Source organism: Equus quagga, chromosome 13 (assembly GCF_021613505.1).
Source record: "Equus quagga isolate Etosha38 chromosome 13, UCLA_HA_Equagga_1.0, whole genome shotgun sequence".
Classification (NCBI taxonomy): Eukaryota; Metazoa; Chordata; class Mammalia; order Perissodactyla; family Equidae; genus Equus; species Equus quagga.
In genome coordinates, this window is record NC_060279.1 from 14,346,571 (window position 1) to 14,372,627 (window position 26,057).

General features: G+C 43.2%; 1 protein-coding gene across 4 annotated transcripts; it reads right to left on the reverse strand.

Annotated features, from left to right (window-relative positions):
- Positions 1–4,667: 4,667 nt before the first annotated feature.
- On the reverse strand, positions 4,668–25,017 carry NPHS2 (NPHS2 stomatin family member, podocin). Of its 4 annotated transcripts, none has more exons than XM_046680692.1 (8): positions 24,744–25,017; positions 21,315–21,418; positions 15,937–16,009; positions 14,237–14,319; positions 11,278–11,481; positions 8,424–8,479; positions 6,716–6,794; positions 4,668–5,542 (listed from the first exon to the last, which is right to left on the reverse strand). In XM_046680692.1, exons 1-8 carry the CDS (start codon positions 25,015–25,017, stop codon positions 5,264–5,266), a joined length of 1,152 nt encoding a protein of 383 aa, XP_046536648.1. In that variant the 3' UTR covers positions 4,668–5,263. The 4 variants fall into 4 exon arrangements, with proteins under 4 accessions (XP_046536648.1, XP_046536651.1, XP_046536649.1 ...); XM_046680695.1 differs by having other exon boundaries at positions 24,725–25,010; XM_046680693.1 differs by having other exon boundaries at positions 24,713–25,010.
- Between the last annotated feature and the right edge of the window lie 1,040 nt (positions 25,018–26,057).

Consider the following 26,057-nt stretch of genomic DNA (forward strand, 5'->3'; position numbering starts at 1 on the left):
CTCAGAAAAATGGAGAGTTCATTTTAGCCAAGTCTACCACAGCCTCAAGACATCTGCTATTCAGGATTGCTGAGCAAGTCCACTAATCCCCCTGACCTCAAAGACAGACTGTAGAGTGCCAGGTTTCAAGAAGTGGGACTTCCTGCTCGGTGCAACTTGTCTAAGCTGGTGCATCTAAGAGCAAGACTGACGAAGGCCGGTGTCCAGGGCTTCCTTGCAATCCCAGTATACAGTGGTGCTGTTTGGCCTGGGAAGTGTCCCTGTTGTTCTCGAATGGCTGGTGAAAGGACTCCTGCACAACTTTCTGGATTGCAGTGGCTTCTGTTTGTTTGGAGAGCATCCTCTTGCATTTGCAGGGCTTGGGCCCCACGAGCCCCTGATTTGGCAGAGGTGTACTTTAGACTACCCTTAGCCAGCTGTGAGAAACACTTTCAGAAGTCTGAAGATAAAATTAATCGTTCCTATGATCTGTCTCGCTAAGGTACACTGCTTTTTCGTAGACAAGATATCCCCAAACCAGATGTCCAACAGATCCTGGAGTTTACAAGGTACCACTGTCTAGTCTCAGCATAGCAGCCAGAGCAAGCCTGGTACAACATAACGTTACACTCGCTAATCCATCCCCCATTTTCCACTCTGGCCACCCAAATAGTCAAACCTGGGCAGGAAAGAAAGAGGAGTTTGTCTGATTTCTGGCTGTAAATATTGCTCACCAGGAGAAGAAATTCGTCTGTCTTGCTTTTGCTTTATTATCATCCAAAGAGCTGTACACCTTTAAGACAAATGCTTGAAATATCGTCATGGGGTTCTAACACAGGAGACCCCATGTGCAAATTCTTCAGCTGGTTCTGTCCAAGGACAACCACCCTGGGGGCAGGAACTACTGGCCATCAGGGCTATCTTTGAAGGATGGGGGCAACCTGTGTAGGGGGCCAGGCTCCTATGTGGATGCAGCCTGATCACTGTCATTTAGAACTTCTGGGGTAAAACCAGAGAAACAATAATAGTCACCCATTTATTGAGCATTTACCTTGTGTAAGCACTGTGCTAAGCACTTCACATGCTATCCATTTAATCACAACAACTATTTGAGGTGGGTTCTATTTTATCCCCATTCATATTGGGGTAAGTAGCATGTCCGAGGTTAAACATCTAGTGAGCAATGGAGTCTGGATCAAATCTGGCATGTCTGACAGCAGAGCCTAAGCACTCAGTTACAGTACTAGATAGCCTCTCCAAGCTCAGAAGAAGCTGAAAGTGCAGTTTATCCCTCTTTCAAAGAATTTGACTTCCACATTGTCTACTTATTGCTCAGCTCAACTACTGAGCAAATGCACTGACACACAAGTCAAAATTCGAGAGGATATCAGAACCTTATAGTCCCAATAGACTCTGCCAAAGAATGCGGTAGCAGCCAGGAGCAATCTACTGGGGAGGAGCATGCTTAGCCATCCAGACGTGACCCCCGAGGATATGGAATGCAGAGGCATTGGCAGAATGACCTGCTGGGCCTCCCACACATAGCACAGTCCAAACTGCAGAGCTCCGGCCCTACCCTGATACTTCTGGTGAGCCAGAGTGGCCCTTGAAGTTCTAAGGTGGGCCTGCAAAGCCTCCTTAGGATGACCTCTTTCTGGTTATTTCAAGTCCAGCAACCTGCAGTACACCAGCCCTTAAGTGACATGCCTGCACAATAAATGACAGACCAAAGAGCCAATGTCATTCCCCAAGTGCCCTGGAATACCATTGTCATAGAATTTGTCATAGACTTGTCCCAGTCTCCCGCCATGTTGTTTTGGTCATGGTGGACTCCAACATCAAATTGGAACATGTTTTATCAGCTTACTGCCTGCAATAGGCTGACTGTATCTCCCTAAAATTCATATGTTGAGACCCTAACCTCTAATGTGATGGCATTAGGATGTGGGGCCTTTGGTAGGTGCTTAGATTATGAGGAGGAGCCCCATGAATGGGATTAGTGCCCTTATAGAAGAGACCCCAGAGAGCTCCCTTCCCCCTTATCCCATGTCAGGACACAGCGAGAAGATGGCTGTCTCTGAATCAGGAAGTGCAGCCTTACCAGATGCCAAATCTGCTGGCATCTTGATCTTGGACTTCCCAGCCTCCAGCACTGTGAGAAATAAGTTTCTGTTGTTTATAAGCCACCCAGTCTATGGTATGCTGTTATAGCAGCCCAAACTGACTAGGATACTGCCCCTCTATTAATATTAAAATAAATTTCCAGAGAAAAACTGTTCCCTAGTATGTATCTTAGCTTTGGATTACACGGTCCAGCTTGTCCTCTACCCATCATTTCAAGGTCAGTTCCCAGGTGGAATGCAGCACCTGGGTCTCAAGAGACTTCTGCTGCTGGGACCTTGCAAACAGCACTATCAGCTTACTTAGCTAGTCTCTGAAGAATTTGCCTTTGACTATTCACTATACTTTTTCACCCAGAACACAGTTTCATAGCAACTTCTCCCCATTATTTCCTTCCCATCAAGCCCTCTCACCCCAACAGCTGGTTAGTACCTGAAGATACCATAGGCCACTCAAGCAGACCTGGAAGGTACCCCCCGACAAGCTAATGAGAAATTTAAATGTTGACTAGAGCTAGACATCAGAGGAGAATAACCAGTGGGTAATATCATAGGCACTCCCCAGATATATAGGCACATCTGCCTTGACAAAAACAAAAAAACAACAAAACCATGCAACGTGGAATTATTAAGGGTCATAAAAACCATCATTACATTATGACCCTGGCATTCACTTCTAATTGTTCTATTCCTGACTCTGGTTATGCCTGAACTAGCATGACCCTACCTCCTTCTTCATTACTCAAGCCGACATTTGCCAAAGTGAGATCAGGAACCACCCACACTGGTGAAAAGTGACCAACAACTCTTGATGTCATCTTAACTCCAGTAAGCAGTGCCCTGGGATGGGTATGGACCAAGACAATGGTAATGAGAAATACTTCCCCCTTCAGGGATGTTCTAATTGCCATTGGCCCTTTAAATGGGCTAGACTATCTATGACTGTGCCCTGGCTGGTCCACAAAAGCAAACTAGAAACCCTAAGAGATTAGACATTCTAGGAAATCACCCAGGAGTGGCCCCTAACTCTCATTTCATCCACTGCTGCCTTGTCAGTGCTTGCTTTCCTCTCTGGCACCACACTGCTGGCTCTGGCAGATGTTGTAACCTGCCTGTGGCTTACTTGGATTTGACAGCCTTTTGGATTCCACGTGTTGTATTTTGACACTTCTGCACAGTTTAGAGCTTTGCCTGCTCCTTTGGCTTCAGAGTCTCCCATTGCCCGCAGCAGAGATTACTCAATCTATGGCTTTCAACACTGCCACTCCCCCACAAGCAAGTATGGTCCTTGGGAGTAGGGACTGGGGACATTTTTCTTTTAATAAGATATGGAAATATTTCTCAAAGCTGGATGAAGCAGCCTTTTGAAACAAAATTCAAAGTTATCATCTCAGTACATAATAACCGTATAAGCTGATTGTTATAACAATAAATGAATTTGACATGGTTGTCATGAATACGTAGGTTTTGAAGTCATCTAACAGTCCTGCATAATCTTGGGAAGACACATTGCTTGGCTAAAGTTCTAGAGCATAGCAGGGTTGGGCTAGAATGTTTGGTTTTCCCAGGTGTGGATGGAGGTGAGGAGGTGGCCTAGAGATGTGACAGAGATGACCCTAAGGCTGGCATCACTATATACTGCTAGGGAGTTTTTGTTCTTTCTTTTTTTAGAGGTCAGGAAGGATGGCAGAGAGGGAAGGAATGAAGTGATTGAGAGACAACAGGTTAGGCAAAGCATCCTTGATCTTGGGCCTTATTTCTGTCACTTAAACATAGTGAGAAAACAGCCTCTCTCCAATGGACAAAATGCTACACAAGTTTCTAGGTCCACTGCAAGGAGCTCAGAATACATTTTTCTCTCTGAAATAATGTTCAGTAGAGTTTTATGGGCTAACATTCATAAACAAAACCACCTTATAGGTGTTTTTATGCAAAATGTTTAAAGTTCCGATGAGGGACAGCAGGAAGATATCCCCAATATAAAATAATAACATTGGATAACACGAAGAGTAAAGAGAGAGCTGAAGGACAGAGAAATCACCCAATAGGGAGGCACTGGGGATGGTTACCACCATTTCTCTCGGTACCAGCACCATGGAAATTCCCATTTTAAGTAGCACTTTGTTAGCATGACAATTTTAGTTATATTTTTGTAATGTCTTATGTATTATTGATTTTTTCTAAGATTACAGAGCATTTGCTATATACCTGAGTATGCTTTCTTATTTACTTGGCTAATTTTTTTCTGTAGATATGTATTTCCAATTGTATAAGGCAAGTTAATGGAAAATAAGACTTAAATGATATTAGAGGAATGTATTCCTACTAGGGAATATCTGTACAAGAAAAGAATACTTCAGGGCATGTATAGATCACATAACATTATTATTGTTTGAAAAATAAGCAAGCTGGTAAATTCCATACTGAAAATACATCAGCTCCATATTTATAGTGACGCTTCCTCAGATTTTAAGCAACATGTATGAGATAAATGTTTCTGTCCTTTCATTGCTCTATATAGAAAAGGAGTGCCCACAAAAAGAATTCCTTTTAAATTCTTTAATTAAGTGTAAATTTTATATCCAACCCAAGTACATCTCTTTTTCTTTCATTCACTCAGGAACGTTTAAGTGTCACCGTGGCGCGACTCCCAGGGTTAGGTGCGAGGAATCTGGGGTAGAGTGTACAAGGGTGAGCGTGGTCGGGAAATGACTAAGACGTGCCTCTGAGGAGCGCATGGTACAGTTGGAGAGGAGCCTGCATCTAAAGTCCAGGATTACAATAGAGTGTGATAAGCACAATGATGGAGGTGTGGAAAGGGCCGTGGGAGCAGCAAAGACCTTGCCAAAGGGGCCAGAGGGCATACAGCAAAAGGACATTTGACCTAGATTTTCAGAAGTCAGAATTTAGCCACATATAGACTCTAAATTCTTTCTGAAGAGGAGTGTTGGCTAAAGCTCTTTCCCACAGTTACTCTGATCAGATGATCCACCTAAACTTCTTGCATGGCTTCTCAGGTATGTTGCTGCACTGTGACTGCATGCATTACAGGGACATTCCATATGGCAACCAAAGAAAGGCAGGCAGTGAGGTCAGAGCAGCCCGCTCAGGGACGTGGCTGGTATATGGCAGGCCCCGTTCCAGCACACTATCCTCGGCTCCTCCTATAACATGGGAGAGTCTTTCTTTTTAGGATTCAGTGGCTCAACAGGTTTGGGAGGATTTGGGAAGGGGATGCTTCCTTGAGTTCTGTTGCTAGGAGAAGACAGGAAATTTAGCAAGTCACACGGCAAAGGTAAAACCACCGTGGGAGGTTTCTCCGTGGACAAGGACTGAAGGGTGTGGAGGTATCGAAGCTGAACAGCAGCCGGAGAGCCTGAGAGAATCTCAGCTGCCATCCTCAGGGACTCCGAGGCAGCCTTCTCCCCTTCCGCAGCGATCATCTAGAGAAAAGATGTCCGGAAAAGCAAAGTGATTTTTCTTCTTTGCTCCATGAAGGTTTTAATCACTATTCAGTGTGACACAACCAACAAGCACGGAGTATCTACTGTGCACAGGCGCTATTAAGCACCGGAGAACAGACTGTATTTCTCAAGATCTTGGTCTAGGGAGACAGATTATACTATTAATTGTAACTTAGGGCCAAATTTGTTAAGGGCCACGGCAGGCATAGATGCAGTGTTAAGGGGAGTTATTAATTCTGTCTAGTGGGTCTTGAAAGATTAGTAGGATTTTGCCATATAGAGAAAAGGTTGGTCAGCATTCCAGGTGAAGACATGGAATCCTGAAAGGATGACTGCCAACTCAGGTAAGCATTTCAGAAGAAAAAGCACCAAGCTCACCACCCAAATGCCAGCTGAAAGTGGGCAAAGAGGACTAGATTCAGAGATCTAGAAGCAACTCTGCCCAGAGGACCACTGTCCTCCTCCCCAGTGCTCCAAAGTTATTGACTTTCTTATGTGTGGGAGTTTTGTCTTCACCTACTTTCTGTTCTTTAAAAGAAATTTGCCTCTTTTTGGTCCTCATTTTCTTCTTCCCAACACCCCATCCCACCCACACCTCAATCCTTAGGAGCTGCTGGCAGCCACATCTTTGCTTCTCACTGGCATGCCTGAGTAGAGGCTATGAGTAGCACAGACTTCTGTCGGCTCTGGTGTTGAGGGAATGGGCCCTGCTCATGGTTGTCCCTCCAGAGCTTGTGCAAGGTTAGGGATACAGGTCTGGGTGTCATTTACCTAAAGGTGACAGGTGACTGATATCCAGGGAAAGATGCCTGCACGATAGAAGAGGGATGAAGTGTGAGGAGATGCCTTTAAGGAGAGACAGTGAAGGTAAGACTCAAGAAGGAGGAGGTAAGACTCAAGAAGGAGGAGAGCCTCAGAGAGGGGGTGTAACAGGTAAAGAGATGTTGCATTAGACAGGCGGCTATTAACACACTTTAAGAGAGCAATAGAGTTGGCAGGAGAGACAGAAGCCCCATTTCCTCCCAGTGCCTGGATGAATGAGAGGTGGGAAGGCAGAGGGGAAATGCTCTCTATGAGCGGGCCTTTTGGATCCTCCAGCGCTCCTCAAAGAGCAGCCTCAGTGGAAGGACAGCCTGCTCAGTGCTGGCTCACCCGCACTTTGGCCTGTCTCTGTGCTTCGGCTTCCACAGCCAGTGAGTGCTGAAGGCCGGCTGGCAGCCTCACATCCTTGCTGAAAAAGAAAGAACATGTGGGTAGGTAGATACGCAGCACTGCTTTTAGCAGCCAGGGCTTTCACGCAGACCTGCCACCTTCCCTACTGTTGTCTCCTGATGCGTAGCAAGTCCTGATTCAGCAGAACGTGCCGTCCCTGGACCTCTGGGCGGACGGTGGGCAGAGGGGAGTGTCTCAAGGGTCAGGGCTTCAAAGGCAGACTTTTACTATCGCTGATGCTACAGTAGAACTGTGGTTTTCTCTTTACAAGTAAAACAAATTTTGTGGATGTATTATGATTATTTTTTTCCCACTTAAAGTTTCTAAATCCCAATTATTAAATTTGAATACTGAAAAACAGCCTTGAAGAACCATACTATTAATAATAAGGGAAGAAATTTAATTCATAAAAGAGAATTGATTTTCAAAAGGATATAACTAACCAAATAAGAACAATACTTAGTATATGGCGTAAAAGATACAAAATTGTATTTTTATCCTTTTATCTATGAAAAATACACAGACAAAAACCAATTGACAGTTCTTCACAAAGTTGAACAGAGTTACCATATGATCCAGTAATTCCACTCCTAGGTATATACTCCAGAGAACTGAAAACATGTTCACACGCAGACCTGCACACGCGTGTTCGCTGCAGCATTATTCATAATAGCCCCAAAGTGGAAACAACCCAAATGTCTGTCAACTGATGAGCAGATAAACAAAAAGTGGTATAGCCACACAATAGAAGGTTATTCGATCATAAAAAGGAATGAAGTACTGATTCGTGCTACACCATACATGAACCTTGAAAACATTATGTTAAGTGAAAGAAGCCAGACATCAAAGGCCACATATTGTATGATTACATTTATATGAAATGTCCAGAAGAACAAATCCGGAGAGAGAGAAAGCAGTTAGTGGGTGTCAGCGGCTGGGGGTGAGGGGGCAATTAGGAGCTCCTGCTTAATGGGTGCAGGCTTTCTTTTTGGGGTGATGAAAATGTTCTGGAATTAGATGGTAGTGATGGTTGCTCCACTCTGTGGATATACTAAAACCACTGAGTTGTACTTTATTATTATTTTTTTAATTTTAATTTTAATTTTAATTTACTTATTTATTTTGGTGAGGAAGATTGGCCCTGAGCTAACCTCTGTTGCCAATCTTCCTCTTTTTGCTTGAGGAAGATGTTACTGAGCTAATACCTGTGCCAATCTTCCTCTATTTTATGTGGATGCTGCTACAGCATGGTTTGACGAGTGTTGTGTAGGTCCATGCCCAGGATCTGAACCCTCGAACCCCAGGCCACCAAAGTGGAGTGCGCAAACTTAACCACTAAGCCACTGGCTGGCCCTTGAGTTGTACATTAAGATAGTTAAAATGGTGAGTTTTATGTTATGTGAATTTTATCGTAAAAAAATATATTTTAAAATCTATAGAGACAAAATGTGAAAGTAATTTGCCCAAATGTTACAATGGTTATGTATGGCTATGAGGTAATAAATGATTTTTTCCTCTTTTTTCCAAATTTATGCTAATACGGCTATGGTGCTCATTCCATGAAAATGATTTTCAAATAAAAAATGTTAAATGAAACCAAAATATTTTCCTTTATCATATTGTTCTACCTGGTTAATTTCCTACCCACATTTCTGTTCTCTCCACTTTGATTCCCCAAATACAAGTCACTGAATCCAGGGCAACCTGTGGAGGGAAGGGTTAAGATGTCAGTGAGAACGTCCAGGTGGGAGTAGAGCCCCCTGTGCACCGATGGCCACCGTTCTGTACCGAGAAAGCACATTTCTCCTGAAACAACATTGTTCCCCTCTTTTGTTTCAACATCACGGTGCTTTGCAAAAAGTTGTTTAATTTGCACAGTGCCACTTGATAAATATTTGTGGAATTAAAGATGATGTGGTAGGCTGAATAATGACTTCCAAAGACATCCATGTCCTAATCCCAAGGACCTGTGAATGTTACCCAAAAGGGCCTTTGTGGATGTGATTAAAGTAAAGGATTTGAAAGTGGGAGATTATCCTAGATCTTCCCAGAGAGCCCTGAATGCAATCACAAGAGTGCTTGTAAGAGGGAAGCAGAGGGAGATCTGAGGACAGAAGAGAAGGCGACGTGATGATGGAGGCAGAGACTGGGGGGACGTGCTGTGCAGATGGAGGAAGGGGCCACAAGCTGAAGAATGCAGGCTGTTTCTAGAAGCTGAAAAAGGCCAGGAAACAGATTCTCCTCTCAGAACCTCCAGAGGAAACCAGCCCTGCTGACGCCTTGACTTTGGCCCAGTGAAACTGATCTTGGACTTCTGGCCTTCAAAACTGTAAGAGATTAAATGGGTGCTGTTTTAGCCACCAAGTTTGTGGTAATTTGTTACAGAAGCAATAGAAAATAATGCAGATGGTGTGTTTGTTAAATCTGTTTTAAAACGCTCTCATTAGGGAACCAGAGTCTCTCCTGTCTCTCCCAGACGGCTTTCATCTACGGGTGATTCCTCTCCCTTCCTGTTGGTGGCATCTGTTTCCCCCCCTTCTCGGTCCCAGGACGGGGAAGAAAATGAACTGTGGGTTCTGGAAAGGAGAGGCAAGGCTTGGAGCTCGGCATGTGGGATCACACTCTTTCCTTTTTAACTTATTTCTGATGATTTCTTTGTGGCCAGATAAATAGCTAGCTTAGTGCATTGAGAACCCTAGAACACTAATTTGGGGGTTGGTGAGAGGAAGGAATGTTGAAAAAGATGCCACAGAGGAGGTGGCATCTTAAAGAACAAATACAATTTTGCCTGTGGGGAAAAGGGAAGTATTCCAAGGAGAGGAAACAGCCTAAGGGGAGGCATTTGGAAGCATCACAGTGCTGGACGCTGGAGTAAGGTAAGTAGGCTGGAGTATCAGATAGGGTGGGAGAAGGATAGCGAGAGGTGAGGCTACCAAAGTTGGGTCATTTATTCACTCATCCAAAAAACATTATCTGGCTGCTGTTCAACAAGCCCTTTGCCAGGTGCTAAGGACAGAGATGAATAAAATATGACCCCTGCCAATGTGGAGTTCATAATCGGGGAAGACAAATGTATAAATACATAAATTATAATCCAATGTAACAAAGGCAAGCTTGAATGTCAAGAGTCTGGACCCTGTCCTTTATCCTTTAGAAGGGAAGGATGACCAGGAGGAGAGGCTGAAGGGAAAAGAGGGGGAGCACACTTGAGTGGTTTGTTTTTTGGTTTTTTTTTTTTTTTTGAGGAAGTTTAGCCCTGAGCTAACTACTGCCAGTTCTCCTCTTTTTGCTGAGGAAGACTGGCCCTGAGCTAACATCCATGCCCATCTTCCTCTACTTTATACATGGGACACCTACCACAGCATGGCTTTTGCCAAGCAGTGCCATATCTGCACCCAGGATCCAAACCGGCGAACCCCAGGCCACTGAGAAGTGGAACGTGAGCACTTAACCGCTGCGCCACTAGGCCAGCCCCACTTGAGTGGTTTTAAATTCCAGAGCAACAACTCCTGAGTGTGCTTATTTTTCCTTTCCAGCTTCTCTTATTTCCTAAGTTCTTCCCTTTTCCATCAGGATACTAATCGCGGTTTTATCCGTACCAAGTTGGACAAGTCACAAACATTTGGAAACCTCATTTTCTCAGTTTAATGACTGCCCAGGCTTCATCAAGCACAATCGTTATCAATGTCTTTGATTCTTAGATCCTTCTATTGGAGGTTCTCCTTTCAGCTAGACGTGATTTGTAACCTCCTAACTCAATTCCGGGCCTGGGTGCCCCATGGCCTCAATGACAGGCTCCATCATGGTCACTGCTACTTGACTGGCCAGCTGCCTGGAATCCTGTTTTGTTTTCACCTCTCTTCTGAATATCTTTGCCAGCTTGTCTCGGGGAGAATCAAAGATGCCTGCCCTGGCGTGGGCGAGGTTGCTGAGCTTGCTGCCTGCGGGCTAGCGGAGGCTGCTCATGAGGCAGTTCTTGCTCTTCTCTGCCTCCTCTCATTGAAATCAATTAAATCTACATGATTGATTGGGTAATTAATCATGTAAAGGTCAATGACATCTTACCTCTTGTTCTCTGAAAGTCTTATTTGAATTTATCATTATTTAACTTTGCTTGTTTCCCCCACTAGACTGTAAGCTGCCGGGAACCATTCCTCATCATCTTCGTGGACCACCATCCCCTCCTGCACAGCCCCCCCACCCCTGCCAGCTCCCACTCCCACCACTTTGTGCCATGTGGGCCCTTTACAATTAGTCTAAAGCCACTGGGTAGGGTTGAGAGCAAAAACTGTGTCAATGACTGAGTAATCAGCACCAGATTGGTGACTATGATAGGCTCAGGGTCCATTTGGCAACCTCTTACTTAGTTATCAGCTCCTTAAGGGATGACCTCTTCAGCAGTGGGTGCCTGGCACATGGAAGATTCAACAATGGCCAATGAAGAAATGAAAAAGAGATAGAGCCATATTTCGACCTATTTGATGTTAAGTTTATCGAAGTACCTTTACATCTTGGGCAATGCTTTTCCTCTCCAGAAGAATTTCGGTGAGGGATCGATGTGCCAGGAGACGCTTCATGGTGGTTTGCACAAGGAATTGGACAGCTTTGGACACATGAGCGAGACTGCTCAGGAGAAGAGACGCATTTTCCATTCGGTAGTAGCAGATGGCATCTATCTCCATTATGAACATGTCTTTGGTCACAATCTGGGCAGAAAAAAATGTATGCATGACAGGCCTGATTTTGGGGCTCCTTTCCCATGTGGGCGGAGAGGAGCTAAACGTGTTCAAAGGGCATTTTCTCAGAGTAAGATTATAGCAAGAAGGAAAAAAAGAGTAGCTGGCTCACCCTTTATTCAAAATAGATGTGGTTTTGAAGATTATGGAGTTTTTATTAAATACACTAAAGAACTCGCAGTTTAATCCTGTTGTAAATCCTTCTGTAAAAAAATCAGGAAGAATTTCCTGATATGAAGACATTCAGTTAATTGTATATCCGGTCTTTTTAAACTGATGCCAAAAACTGTGCCAAGAGAGAAGACCATTCTGGGAAACAAGCACTTTCCTGTTTGGCTTGCTGGGCGTACGCTAGAGGGCAGACTGGTGACACACACCCAAAGCCCTAAAGATGCACGTGCTCAGCATTTCCATTTTAAGCACTTAGCACAAGGACATATTTTAAGCATTTAGTTGCAAGGCTGTTATTGATAGTGTTGCAATAATAAATTGGAAATAACTTAATATCAACCATAGGGAATTATAACTTGTGGTACGTCCATACAATGAAATGCTATGTGTCCACTTAAAATAAAAGGGGAGGAACGTAGCTAATATATGAAAAGATGATCACAATAGATTGTTGAGTGTAAAAAGGCATGTTACAAAATACTGTGTATGGTATGCTATATATACCCGTCTGTAAATAGAACCACACATATAGAAAAATCTGAGAGGATATACTCCAAAATATCAACATTTATCTATAGCTAATAGGATTAGGGGCAAATTTTATTTCTTCCTTTTTTACATTTTATTATCTAAAACAAGACTTTTAAAAAATATATAATTTCATTTACATTTCTACTTAGTAAAAGAAAGAATGAGAAAGAACTTCAAACTGAAAGTAGGAGATAATATAGGACAGGCTTATAAATCTGAATTACTAACAGAAAAATCTAGATGCTACCCTACTTTTCCTTTAATTTTTAATTGTGATAATCAAATTTATCATCTTAATCATTTTTGATGTCCAATTCAGTAGTGTTAAGTACATTCAAATTGTGGTGCAACTGGTCTCCAGCACTATTTTCATCTTGCAACACTGAAACTCATTAAACAACAACTCCTCATTCCCCTCTCCAACTACCATTCTACTTTCTGTCTCTCTGAGTCTGACTACTCTAGGTACCTTATTTAAGTGGAATCATACAGCATTTGTCTTTTTTTGACTAGCTTATTTCACTTAGCATACTATTCAAGGTTCATCCATGATGTAGCATATGTCAGAATTTCTTTACTTTTTAAGGCTGAATAATATTCCATTGTAGGTATATACCACATTTTCTTTATCCATTCAGTCATTGATGAACACTTGGGTTGCTTTCATACTTTGGCTTTTGTGAATAATGCTGCTATGAACATAGGTACACAAATATCTCTTCAAAACCTTGCTTTCAATTCTTTGGGGTGTTCGTGCAGAAGTGGAATTGCTGGATCAAATGGTAACTCTATTTTTAATTTTTTGAGGAACCACGGTGCTGTTTTCTACAGCAGCTGCACCATTTTACATTCCCACCAATGGTATACAGGGGTTCCAATTTCTCTGCATCTTCGCCAACACTTGCTATTTTTTGGTTCTTTTTTTTCCTTTATAATAGCCATCATGGTGGTTTTGATTTGCATTTCTTTAATGATTAGTGATGCTGAACATCTCTTTGTGGGTTTTTTGGCCATTTGTATATCTTCTTTAGAGAAATGTCTATTCAAGTCTGTATTAGTCAGAGCTTCCCAGAGAAATAGAATCATTGGGGGGGGTGTGTGGAGAGAAAGAGAGAGAGAGATTTTAAGAAATTGGCTCACACAATTGTAGAGGCTGACAAATCCAAAAGCCTCAGGATAGGCCAAAAGGCTGAAGACCCAAGGAAGAGGTGATGTCGCAGCTAGAGTCTGAGAGCAGTCTGCTGGCAGAATTCCCTCCTTCTCCAGGGGAGGTTAGGTTAGTCTTTTTCTTTACCTTTTTTTTTTTAAGATTTTATTTTTCCTTTCTCTCTGAAAGCCCCTGGTACATAGTTGTATATTTTTAGTTGTGGGTCCTTCTAGTTGTGGCATGTGGGACGCTGCCTCAGCATGGCCTGATGAGTGGTGCCATGTCCGCGCCCAGAATTTGAACTGGCGAAACCCTGGGCTGCCGAAGCGGAGTGTGCGAACTCAACCACTTGGCCACGGGGCTGGCCCCGGTTAGTCTTTTACTTAAGGCCTTCAACTTACTAGATTAGGCCCACCCACATTATGGAGGGTAATCTGCTTTAATCAAAGCCTACCAATTTAAATATTAATCTGATCTAAAAAATACCTTAACAGCAACATCCACATGCATTTGACAAAATATCTGGGTACCATATCTTACCCAAGTTGATGCATAAAATTAACCATCACAAAGTCCTTTGCCCACTTTTAATTGGGTTGTTTGCTTTTTTGTTGTTGAGTTATAAGATATCTTTACATATTCTGGATATTAACCTCTTGTGAGATATATTATTTTCAAATATCTTCTCCCATTCCATAGGTTGCCTGTGCTTTCTGTTGACTGTGTCGTTTGAGGCACGGGAGTCTTTAATTTTGATGTAGTCTATACCTCTACTTGCCTTTTCTACTTTTGAGCTTAAATAATCATTTTGTTTTAGATGAGAATTGGTGGCTCAGCCACACGTAGAGAGAAAGCAAAATCCATCATTTGGCTTACCTCATGAAAAGGTATCTCCAAGGTTTGGAGACGAAGGTCAACCTTGTGGTAGGTGTCCAGGCAAGGCAAAAAGAAGAAAAGGCCTAGAAGAGGGGGAGAGAGAAGTGACAGGTGAATGGCTAGCATGGATACTGTTTTGGGTTCACCTTTTTGGGGTCAGGTTGCCCATGCATTGCTTTTTTTTAGCCTCTAACTACACACAGACCATTGGGCACCACCTCCTCCGCATAGTGTGTTTGTTGTTGCTAAGGTTACCAGATAACCTGGTGTTTAATCTGGCACACTTTTGAGGGTAAAAGGAGAACACTGTTACCACTTACTCCAGGAAAATAGGCATAAACAGGGATTATCCCCAGTTAAATGGGCTGTATGGTCACCTTGGTTACGGTGCTGACCCCTCTAGATCTTGTGTCCCATGACTGTCTCCTTCACTAGATTTGAACTCCCTCACAAGAATATCTTATGCACTATTGTTAGCTTTATTGCTTGACTTAGTGCCTTTTAGGTGCTCTGTAAAATTATTTTTTAATTCATTTATGTACCAAGGTGATAAACTTTAGAGCCAGCAACCTCCATATGGTGTTTCTTAAAATGTGAGCCCCAGAGGTAATCAGAATAGCAATATCCTGATACCACAGCCTTCTGGTTGGCTAGTTATTCCTCATCCATCCAATGTAATGTACAGGGTAAATGTGAAATAAACATTTTTAGATTGATTTCATATTTTCTGAAAGCCCACGGACACTGCAGGCTCCTGCAAGAGACAAAGCTTTGTTGAAACAAGCAGCATCTCACAGAGCCCAGGATCTCTCTGAGGAGCAGCCCAACTACCAGCCCTTTCTAGCCCCAGTCAAGAAGGATGCTGAAAACCAGAATCAGAACAGGACAGTCCCCGTCCTAGAACTCAGGGTCTGGTTCTACTTTTGTGAGAACCCATCTGTTGGTTCTGAATCTTCAAACTCTGACTTGTGTCTTTTACTCTGGTCTGTTCTCTGCCTGTTTCTGTAGAAGTGGCCTGGAACTTGGACCCTTTCCAGTACATGCACAGTGGGACTATGCCCCTCTCATGCCTTCCTGGGTAGCTGGCATCGCCAAACCCCAACTACTAGAATTTCAGACTAACCATACTTCTATCTGTGCCCCATGATCAGATTGGACCTCTGGACATCAACACCACTAGCCTTTAAGGTCCTAGAGATCGGAAACTATGTCTCATTCATCCATCTTCATCTCCCTGGGAGTTACACAGCATCTGAAACACAAGAAGTGCTCAGTTTATGTTTCTTAAATTCCACTAACTGAAGGCCAATTTGTTATGTGGATGCTGAACTTCACCCATCTCCCATAGTTTGGTCTGACCCTCTGGACTCTGAACTAGCTCAGCTTTGCTCTGAGAATTAACTGAGCACGCACACATTCTGCTCAAACGGGTGCCTGGCCCTGGGTCCTAAGCCTTCTTGCTACTCCAGCCAGCCTGGTCCTGGCACTTGGCTCTCGGCACCCATCCTCTCTCTGGGTCACTGTGACCTGGTAGTAATGCTCTCCGAAGAATTTCTTAATAAACTGTGTTACAAGTAACAGACTGGAAAATGAAGATATCATGAATCTAGTTGCTTCATGTAATCTGAGGTCCATACTACAAATATGCGTGGATTGAAGAAACCAGCAAGTCTATAGGGGGTAAAAAAGGTATTTCTTACCAGGGCCTTTGGCCCTTCCAGGAAGCAGATGTCCCAGCCGGAATATAATTACTCTCTCATACTCCTGTACAACCTAAAAAGAAATTTAATACTTTTGAATCACTCCAAGAAAGAAAAAGAAAGTCTTCAAAAGGCCTTGGCATGAGGGGCTGGCCCCGTGGCCGAGTGGTTAAGTTCACGCGCTCCGCTGCAGGCGGCCCAGTGTTTCATTGGTTCGAATCCTGGGCGCGGACATGGCACTGCTCGTCAGACCACGCTGAGGCAGCGTCCCACATGCCACAACTAGAAGGACCCACAACGAAGAATACACAACTATGTACCGGGGGGCTTTGGGGAGAAAAAGGAAAAAATAAAATCTTAAAAAAAAAAAAAAAGGCCTTGGCATGAGAGTGATCCTAGGTATCAGAAATCTTGTGTTTTGAGAACTAAGAAAAAAATTTGTTAATACTTATATTTCCAAAATCTATATTTAGTAAGTGTAGAATTTCTGAAACCAGTGAAAAAGTATATTGGCCATGTTAATTTTTGAGCCCATGGACAGAATTTTGATTAAAGAGTCATGATTATCTAAAAAATAATGCTTCCACAATGTTCCCTAAATCAAAGAAATTACAGCATATTTATCACAGCGTGTTTAATTTTGTATTTTTCTGTGAGTTCTGCATTATTATCTTTTATATATATCAATCGTTACTCTTTAACAAAAAGAGGGAGTGTGTATATATATGTTTTTTGAGGAAGATTAGCCCTGAGCTAACTGCTGCCAATCCTCCTCTTTTTGCTGAGGAAGACTGGCCCTGACCTAACATCCATGCCCATCTTCCTCTACTTTATATGTGGGACGCCTACCACAGCATGGCTTGACAAGCGGTGCCATGTCCGCACCCGGGATCCGAACCAGCAAACCCCAGGCCGCCAAAGCAGAATGCACGAACCTAACTGCTGTGCCACCAGGCTGGCCTCCAAAGATGGAGTATATTTTAATATCACTTCTTATATTTTGTTTCAAACTAAATTTCTTCTGAGGTCAGTTAAACAGGATTAAGTTGGATTTTACTTGTCAGTTTTCACTGGTGATGTATTTAGAAAAATTCAGGGCCAGCCCAATGACGCAGTGGTTAAGTTTGCATGTTCTGTTTTGGCGGCATGGGGTTCGCTGGTTTGGATCCCAGGTGTGGACCTACACACTGCTTGTCAAGCCATGCTGTAGCCGGCGTCCCACATATAAAGTAGAGGAAGATGGGCATGGATGTTAGCTCAGGGCCAGTCTTCCTCAGCAAAAAAGAGGAGGATTGGTGGCATATGTTAGCTCAGGGCTAATCTTCCAAAAAAAGAAAAAGTTCAGTGTTCCCTGAAAATGTGTAGTGCTATTTTTAAGTGACAAAAAAGGAGATTCTCTGTGTATAAATGTCTGTCTTTTAGAAGAGAGATGGGAAAGTTACTGCACACTACTTTAAAAATGAACTTCACTTTCTGGCCCAGTATCAGAAGCTGGGTTCTACTGCTTGCTTATCAGTAGCTTTGTTGGTCATATTTATATATATGCCCCACCAGGTTGTGAACTCCCTAATGATATGGAGTTAAGCATTTTTCTAAGTGCCTAAAAAATGCCTGATGCATAGTAAGTGTCCAATAAATATTTGTTGAATGAATGAAGAATTTACTTGTGACTGTAGACAAGTCTGTTTTCCTTCTTCATTCTCCCTCCACTTTAGAAAGCTCCATTGAATATAATTAGTCAAGTATGAAAACGCAATGGAGAAACCAGAAGTAACACATTTTGAATGGGTTCAGGTAACAGGTTCTACTACCCTACTGATAAGTCCCTTGAGGCCAAGAACCATGTCTTGTTCATCCTTGTGAGATTTAGAACTCCTGTGCCTGAACACTGCCTTGCTTGTTGAAACAATGATTGCCCCGGACAGTCCCAGTTTCTTGATTCCCTAGCATTTCTTGTTTCTTTTCGGCTTTTATTGGAAGAAATAAATTCTTCTCAGAGATGAAGAGGAATCTTACTCCTTCAAGACCTTGCTCAAATGTAACTGTCTAGTTCTACTTTCATGTCTACCTAATTGGCTTCTTAGGGCTTGCTCTTAAGTGATCAGACCTGAGAGACTTCTCCACAAATTGTGGCTGAGTCAGTGTTGCAGCTCATGGCAGCCATGCAGGTGCTCAGATCACCCTTTAAGAAGAACCTGATGTCAACTATATGCTGTCTATAGGAGACACATTTTATTTTTTTGCTGAGGAAGATTCACCCCGAGCTAACATCTGTTGCCAATCTTTCTCTTTTTGTATGTGAGCTGCTGTAACAGCATGGCAACTGACAGATGAGTGGTACAGGTCAGCGCCTGGGAACCAAACCCTGGCTGCTGAAGCAGAGTGCACTGAACTTAACCACTAGGCCACTGGGGCTGGCCCAGAGACACACTTTAGATTCAAAAATACAAATAGGGTGAGAGTAAAAGGAGGGAAAAAAGATATACCACACAAAGAGCAACCAAAAGAGCAAGAGTGGCATATTGCTATCAGACAAAATGGAGTTTAAAACAAACACACAAAAATGTTACTAGTGATAAAGAAGGACATTGTATAATGATAAAGGGGTCAGTGCATTAGGAAAGTATAACACTCATAAACATATAAATAAACCTGAAAATAGAGCAAAAATCCAGAGAAAAGAATATAGAAATAGACAATTCAACAATAGTTGGAGACTTTAATATCCCATTTTCAATCATTTATAGAACAAGATGACAGAAGATCAACAAGGAAACAGAAGACTTGAACAACACCATAAACAAACTCAACCTAATAGACATCTACACATAACTCCATCCAACGACAGCAGAATACACATTCTTCTCAAGCACAGATGAAACATCTCCAGGACAGACTGCATGCTAGGCCATAAAGCAAACCTCAATGAATTCAAAAGGATTTAAACCACACAAAATATATTCTCTGATTACAACGGAAAGAAATTAGAAGTGAATAACAGAAGGAAATTTGGGAAATTCACAAATATATAGAAATTAAACAACACAGTCTAAAATAACCAATGAGTCAAAGAGGAAATCACCCCCCAAAAATTATATACTTTGAGATGAATGAAAACAAAACCACAAGATACCAAAACATATGGGATGCAACTAAAGCAATGTTTAGAGGAAAATTTCTAGCTGTAAATGCCTATAAGAAAAAAAGAAGAAATATCTCAAAATAATACCCTAATCTTCTACCTTAAGACACTGGAAATAGAAGAGCAAACTAAATCTAAGACAAGCAGAAATAAGAAAATAATAAAGATTAGAGTGGAAATAAATGCAATAGAAAATAGAAAAATAATAGAGAAAATCAAGGAACCAAAAGTTGATTCTTTAAAAAGATTAACAAAATTGACAAATATTTTGCTAGTCTGATCAAGAAAAGAGAGAATACTCAAATTGCCAAAATCAGGAATGAAAGAGGAATGATAGGGACATCACCATTGTTCTTACAGAAATAAAAAACATTATAAGAGAAAATACTATGAACCCTATGCCAACACATTAGATAACTTAGATGAAATGGACAAATTCCTATAGAGACACAAACTACCAAAACTGACACAAGAAGAGAAGGAAAAACTGAAAAGATCTAGAAGTAAAAGATTGAGTTAGTAGTATTAAAATTTCCCACAAATAGGTGGCCAACCCAGTGGTGCAGTGGTTAAGTTCGCACATTCTGCTTTGGCAGCCTGGGGTTCGTCGGTTCAGATCCTGGGTGTGGACCTATGCACTGCTTGTCAGGCCATGCTGCGGCAGGCATCCCACATATAAAGTAGAGGAAGATGGGCATGGATGTTAGCTCAGGGCCAGTCTTCCTCAGCAAAAAAAAAGAGGAGGATTGGTGGCAGATGTTAGCTCAGGGCTAATCTTCCTCAAAAAAAAAAAAGTTTCCCACAAATAAAAGTCTAGGACCAGATACTTTCACTGGTGAATTCTGCCAAACATTTAAAGAGGAAGTAATACCAGTTCTTCACAAATTCTCCCAAAAAATAGAAGAGGAGGGGAATCTTCCCAACCCATTCTCTGAGGCCAGTATTACCCTGATACCAAAACAAAACAGAGACATCACAACATAAGAAAACTATAGACTAATATCTCTTATGAATATAGATGCAAAAATCCTCAACAAATTACCAGCAACCTGAATCCAGTAACATATAAAAGGATTATGCACCATAACCAAGTGGGACTTACCCTAGGAATACACAGTTGGTTTAATTCAATGAATGTAATACACCATATCAATAGAATAAAAGGCAAATACCACTCATCTCAATTATTGATCATCAAAATATTGATCACCTCAATAGATGTAAAAAAGGCATTTGACAAAATCCAATACCTTTTCATGAAGAAGGAGAAGAAGGAAGGGAAGGAAGATGAGGAAGAGGAGGAGGAGGAGGAGAGGAAGAAGAGCCTGCATGAGGAGTGCAATCAGCGACGGCCCCAGCAACATTTGTAGGGTTCCAGCCATAGACATGCTCTTCTCTGGCAGCTTCAGCCAATGACCAAGAATGGTGAGGGTACTAGGGCCTGGCCATTTCTGCCCATAGTGAAACTCCTCTATGAAGCAAACTTTGCTCTGGAGTTCCCTTTCAGGCTAGCCAAGACTTTCTTAGAGCTGCACCACAGTCTGAGGCTCTTTCTGTTCAATCCTTCCTTCCCCTTCTCGTAGCACAGGTGTCAGACCTGCATCATCGTCTGAAGGTTTTCCTTGCTTTCTCTTGCTCTCTCTCCCCTTAATCTGTCACAGACAATGGCTCCCAATAAGCTCCTTGTACTTCTAATTCCTTCCTGGCATGTGCTTCCTGAACTGACATAGGTCTTCATTTACTCCAAGGGCAGGCAAGTGTAACCACCTGTGGGCCAAAGATAAGTGTCATTCATGGTCTACGGAAGCTGTCTAACAAGTTTCCTTGAAGTGTCAGCAGTGGAAGTAGACATCATGATCTCTTTTGGGCTCGTCCTTGTGTTACAGAGTACAGATGACCTAGACACAGCCCCTTGTCCTGATGGGGCTCTCAGTCTAATGGGAGAGAGCAGCTGTCAACAAATGCCATACATGGGGTAAGTGCTAGAACAGATGTGAAAGCAGAGGACACAAGAGTACAAGGAAGGGAATGACAGTACGGGAAAGTGAAGGAAGGCTTCACAGTTACATTTGGGAAAGGTCTTCAAGGAGTAAGAACTCTCCTGGAAGGTGAGTGGTGGTGAGGGCATTCCACGCAGAGCAGACAGCATGTACCAAAATAAAGAAGTAGGGGTGGACACGTTGAGGTCAGTGAGAGGCACCAGGAAATTACTTACTGGGTCCTCATGGAATCTCACCTTTATGCAGAACCAGATAGAAAAAGGGAAGGTCACGATGATGAAGAGCAGGGATGTGAGGACAAGAAGCCACTCACAGGCCCCTAAACTGGAAGACTTGGTACCTTAAAAAAAAAAAAAGCAGAAGAATAATTATATTGGAACTTCACCATATTCACTGACTAGTACTTGTTGGTCCACTCCTTGGTCTCAAGGTCAGAGCAGTTTGTAGACACTGCTGGAAATATTAGCATGAGCTGGATATCAGAGTGGTCAGTTCACAGGACCTGGGGCATTGTCTGTGGGAAGGGCTAATTGGGCCTATGGAAGGCGGAGCAGTATGAGTTCCAATTCTGATTCTACCATTTTCTGTCAAAGCAAGGCATATGACCTCTTCGAACCTCAGTTCCCTCTTTCTAGTGCTGATGTTAGTTTTGCAGTGGCGCAGCTTGCATATCTGCCCCCTTCAAGTGATATGCACATCAATTTGATGATGACCTTTCTAGTTGTTTCAGACATGGAGATAAAATTTTCAGGCCGATGAGTTATCCTCTTTCTTCCCATCCCTTCAAAATAGACTCTTCACCCTTCCAAATCTTTACTCACCTTCTAGTCCTCTTTGAGGTTTTTAAACTGACAAATAGAATTCCTTTGACCAGTTTTCTAGTACCCGGAGATTAAAATTCTTGAGATTTACAAAACTATTACATTTAAATCATTCTCACTATCCACTTGTCCTTCCTTCTTACGTTCAACAAATATTTATTGAGGACCTATATTGCCTCGGGCACTATCCCAGGCCCTGACGACACAACATAAACAAGACAAGGCCCCGGGAAGCTTGTGTTCTTGAGATCGACTTTCCCTGACACTGTTTCACTTATCACCCAAGCAACCTGGATGTTGTGCACTCCAGTTCCTTATCACTTTTTTACAGACACTGATGGACTAATGTTAATCCCAGAAAGGCGATTTTCAAAGACTGTCTGGGAAGCCACACCCTAATCCAAAGAAAGAGCTCAGTCCCATAAGATTAGTGCCATACAGCCTAGGTGTGTCGTAGGCTAGACCACTTAGGTTTGTGTAAGAATATTCCATGATGTCGGCACAACGATAAAATCACCCAACAATGCATTTCTCAGAGTGTCTCCTGTTGTTAAGCGAAGCATGAATGTATTGCGGACTGTATCCCACCCCTGGAGTTCCCCAGTGTTTATCAGCATTCTGGGGCCAGGAGAAGCCCTGCAATGAAGCGTTCTCAGCTTCCTTTAACCCAGTATTTCCCAAACATTTAACCAGGCATGTTTCTTTAAGGAATTCATGTTCTATAGACTTTATTTCTCATGCAACCTACTTTGGAAAATGCTCTATCAATATCATGTTAGTTTTTACAATATTCTTCCCTGAGGGCAATAACAGTGTTATTACATGTTTAATTAGTTTATAAATGTATTTAATTTGCCAGAGGTAAACATGGTAAGTAAAAATAAATAAATGTACATACAGGCAAAATTACATTTTATAAGTGAAGAAAGTCCTCAAAATTCTTTCATACAGTAGTTAGGGAGCTGAAGAGAAAACTAATATCTATACCCAAAAGCTAACTTGAAGCTTTATTCACAAAAGACTATTCTCCTGGAAGAAGTTCCTTGAATATCCAATTGGTTTGGGTTAAGTAAATAGCGAAACATTAGAAACATTAAATGTTAAAGCAGGAAGAGCCTTTAGATTCGACACAGGCCAAGAATGCCCAACATTTTGGTAAAATGAAGCTCCTTTTTGTTTCTCCCAAGTCTTAAGTAGCCTGGCTGTGGGAGTGTGGAGTTAAGTGAGGAGGAGGAGGAGGGGATGTTGCTGCGTCTTGCTGCCTTTTCCTCCGGGAGCCACAAGAAACCTTCCCAGACAAGGGCTCCGCAAGGCTGCCTTGTCCTTAATGGGACTTCTCATCCATTGCTTGGGATCTTGGGCTCTAGTCACTTTATAGCTGGAGAAATTGAGTGAAGCCCACCAAGGTGAAGCTACTTGCCCAAGGCCACAGCTGGCTGGTGGCAGTGCTGGGACCCTGACCAGAAATCAGGAGCGGCACCATGCAAGGATGGGCTTTTCAGTCAGACTGTCTGTCTTTGGAATTCTGGCTTCTTCACTTCCCAGCTGTAGGTCTTGGGCAAGTTACTTAATTTCTCAGCATTTTTCCTCATGTGTGACATGAGAATGATACTACTCAGTAAAACACCTACTGTGTGCCTGGCACATAGTAGGGGCTCCATAAATGGGGCTCCCTTCCTTGCCCACCCCCACCAATGTGGTCTGAAACACAATCTTTACAAGACCTCTAACCTCCACATTACTGTAACATTGAACCCAACAACATTTTAATGACCAGAAGTTTCTGACTGAAGAAAGGGCATCAGTTAGGCAAACCAGAATTAACATGGGCCACAAAAACTATACCCCAACTGCAGGAATCTTTCTCAAGTCATAGCTTTCAAAGCTCCAGCATATACTGCATTGCTAGCAGCCAGGAAATGTTAAAATTTCATAGCCAGCAGAAAGCAATAAAACACACTATTCTTTATTTACTTTCCTTTAAATCTCCCTCATCCTACACTTAAGGTGTAATGAGTTTTCTTCTTCCATTCATTATAAAAGGTAACGGAAGCAGATAAATTTGTTCCTAAGAGTTGCTTCACCTGCAGAAGCCAAAGAGATACCTTTCCCGGTGACTCTCTCCTTTGGTCCAACTTTCCTCTCTTTGAGCTTGCAAGGCTTCTGCTCTCATTGAGTATGTTCCTTGCTCCAGGCTCTGTGCAAAGTGCTTTGGATGTCTTATCTCATTTTATCCTCACAACCACCCTCTGAGGTCGGTGCCCTTGTTATCCCCATTAGACAGATGGTTAAGGCCCTGACTGTGATCATGTGGCTAGCTGAGATTTCAGCTTGGGTCTGCCTTTTCTCTACTTGCCTCTGCTGCCTCTACTTTTTAGAAAGAATGATCATCCCAAAGAAAGTCTAAAATGCTTTTAGGTAAAACTGAGGCGTGAGGATGAGGAGAGAAGAATAAGCTACATAGTTACCCAGAACCACCAGCTCATGCATGTCTTTACTTAAATTAGGTGCCTATATACTCTTCCACGGCCACAGAAACCAGCTGCATGGTTCCTTTTTTACGTTGATTGGTCCCCAACCTGGACCACACTCCTACCTCTTACACATGGCTGCCCCCTGAGACCAACGGTACAGTATTTAGCTTATTTGTATTTCTTCTGATGTATTGTGGTCTCCACCCCTGGGGGGTCGGTGGGTCTTAACTCGTGCCTTTTATTTCTTAGGAATCTGAGCAGGTCCAGCAGGCTGCTCTCGGTGGCTCTGGGTGCACCTTATCTGACATCCTTTGGGTACCACTTGGAAAGGTCGCTCACCCTCCCTGGTACCTGACCTGCCGCCTGGTACCTTCCTCTGGCCGCTCGCTCTCCAGCAGCGCCACCACCTCGGTGCCCTCCTCGCCGGAGCCCCGGACTTCATCGACATCCACCACGGTGGCTGCTGGCGCTCGGGGCTCCTCTGGGCTCGCTGCCCGCCCAGAGCCTGGCCGCTCGCGCCCGGCATCCCGGCGTCCGCGGCCTCCGCTGCCCCTCTCGGCCTTTGCTCTCTTGTTCTCCTTGTAGGGGGACCCGCCGCCTCTCCCGTGGGCCTCCCTGGAGGAGCTCCGAGCCCTCTTCTCCATCCTCAGAGCGGCCGGTCCGGGAGCGCGGTCCCTGCAGAGTCACCGGCTGCGCTATGGGGCGCGTCCGGAGCAGGACCTTAAGGACCGTGGGCGGGGGCGGGCCCCGGGGCGGGGCTCGGCTCGCCGTGAAGCCCCACAGCAGGTGCCCAGGAGGGCTGTAGGCGGGGCCCGCCAACCCGGAGACTGGGTGCCGCTTTCGACGATGAGTTCGTCTGAGAGCCGGTGTCCCAGTTCATGAGGTTTAAACGTGTTTCTACAGACGGAGATTTGAGCTGTAAAGAACATTCAGTTACCTGAAATACCACGGAGGCTTGCAAATCGCTGAAGGTGTGATGGCGCTTTATGATTTGTAAACATCGTGTGAAATAGGGTAGGTCTCCTCGTGTAATGCTAGAGCGCCTAAGGGGACACAAAAGGTCATCGAATTAGGGTAACTTCCAGGCAAAATTAGAAACAGCTGCCCAAGCCTCCCCCCAACCTCGTTACTCCCTTGGAGTCTTCCCAAGTGTGCCTTTCCCCTCGCCCCCTAATTTATTTTATATCCTGCCCCTTCTCTTTCTGCTAATGCTTTAAGGGGTAATGGTGTTGGCCGACTACTCCAGGCAGGATTTGCATTTTAAAACGGGGAAGGAAAACTCTTTTAGACCTCTTTCCCTTCTCTCTCACACACATGCACTCTCTCTTATTATTTGTATATCTTTGCTTTTATTAATTTATTATTATTTTTAGTAATGCTTTAGCCTGTCGATGATGTCATGCTTCTTGAAAATCATGGAAGGGAAGGGATCTGGTTTAACTTTTCCTTTTAGGAAAGAGACGTTTTGTCCTTGGCTAGCCCTGTTCCAGTGCTTCCTTGATGAAGGCAGGAGTTTTGCTTTTTCAGGGTTCACTGGTCATGCTCCATCCAGCAGGAAACTGGCGGACCTGCCCCACTCGCTTCTGACCACTTAAAACACTGAATAGATTTCTTTTAATCCCTATTAATGTTTCTCACTGAATGGGAAGTTGGTCTAGGTAACTCTTCAAACTCAAGATTCATG

What these genes read in the sequence shown, in the direction of transcription:
- NPHS2 (XM_046680692.1), bottom strand. Translation starts at nt 25,017, where the DNA reads ATGGAGAAGAGGGCTCGGAGCTCCTCCAGGGAGGCCCACGGGAGAGGC. An exon ending in CTATCTGGTTCTGCATAAAG is followed by an intron (nt 16,010 to 21,314) that starts GTGAGATTCCAT and finishes ATTTCTTTTTAG; the next exon opens with GTTGTACAGGAGTATGAGAG. An exon ending in TGGAAGGGCCAAAGGCCCTG is followed by an intron (nt 14,320 to 15,936) that starts GTAAGAAATACC and finishes CCCCTCTTCTAG; the next exon opens with GCCTTTTCTTCTTTTTGCCT.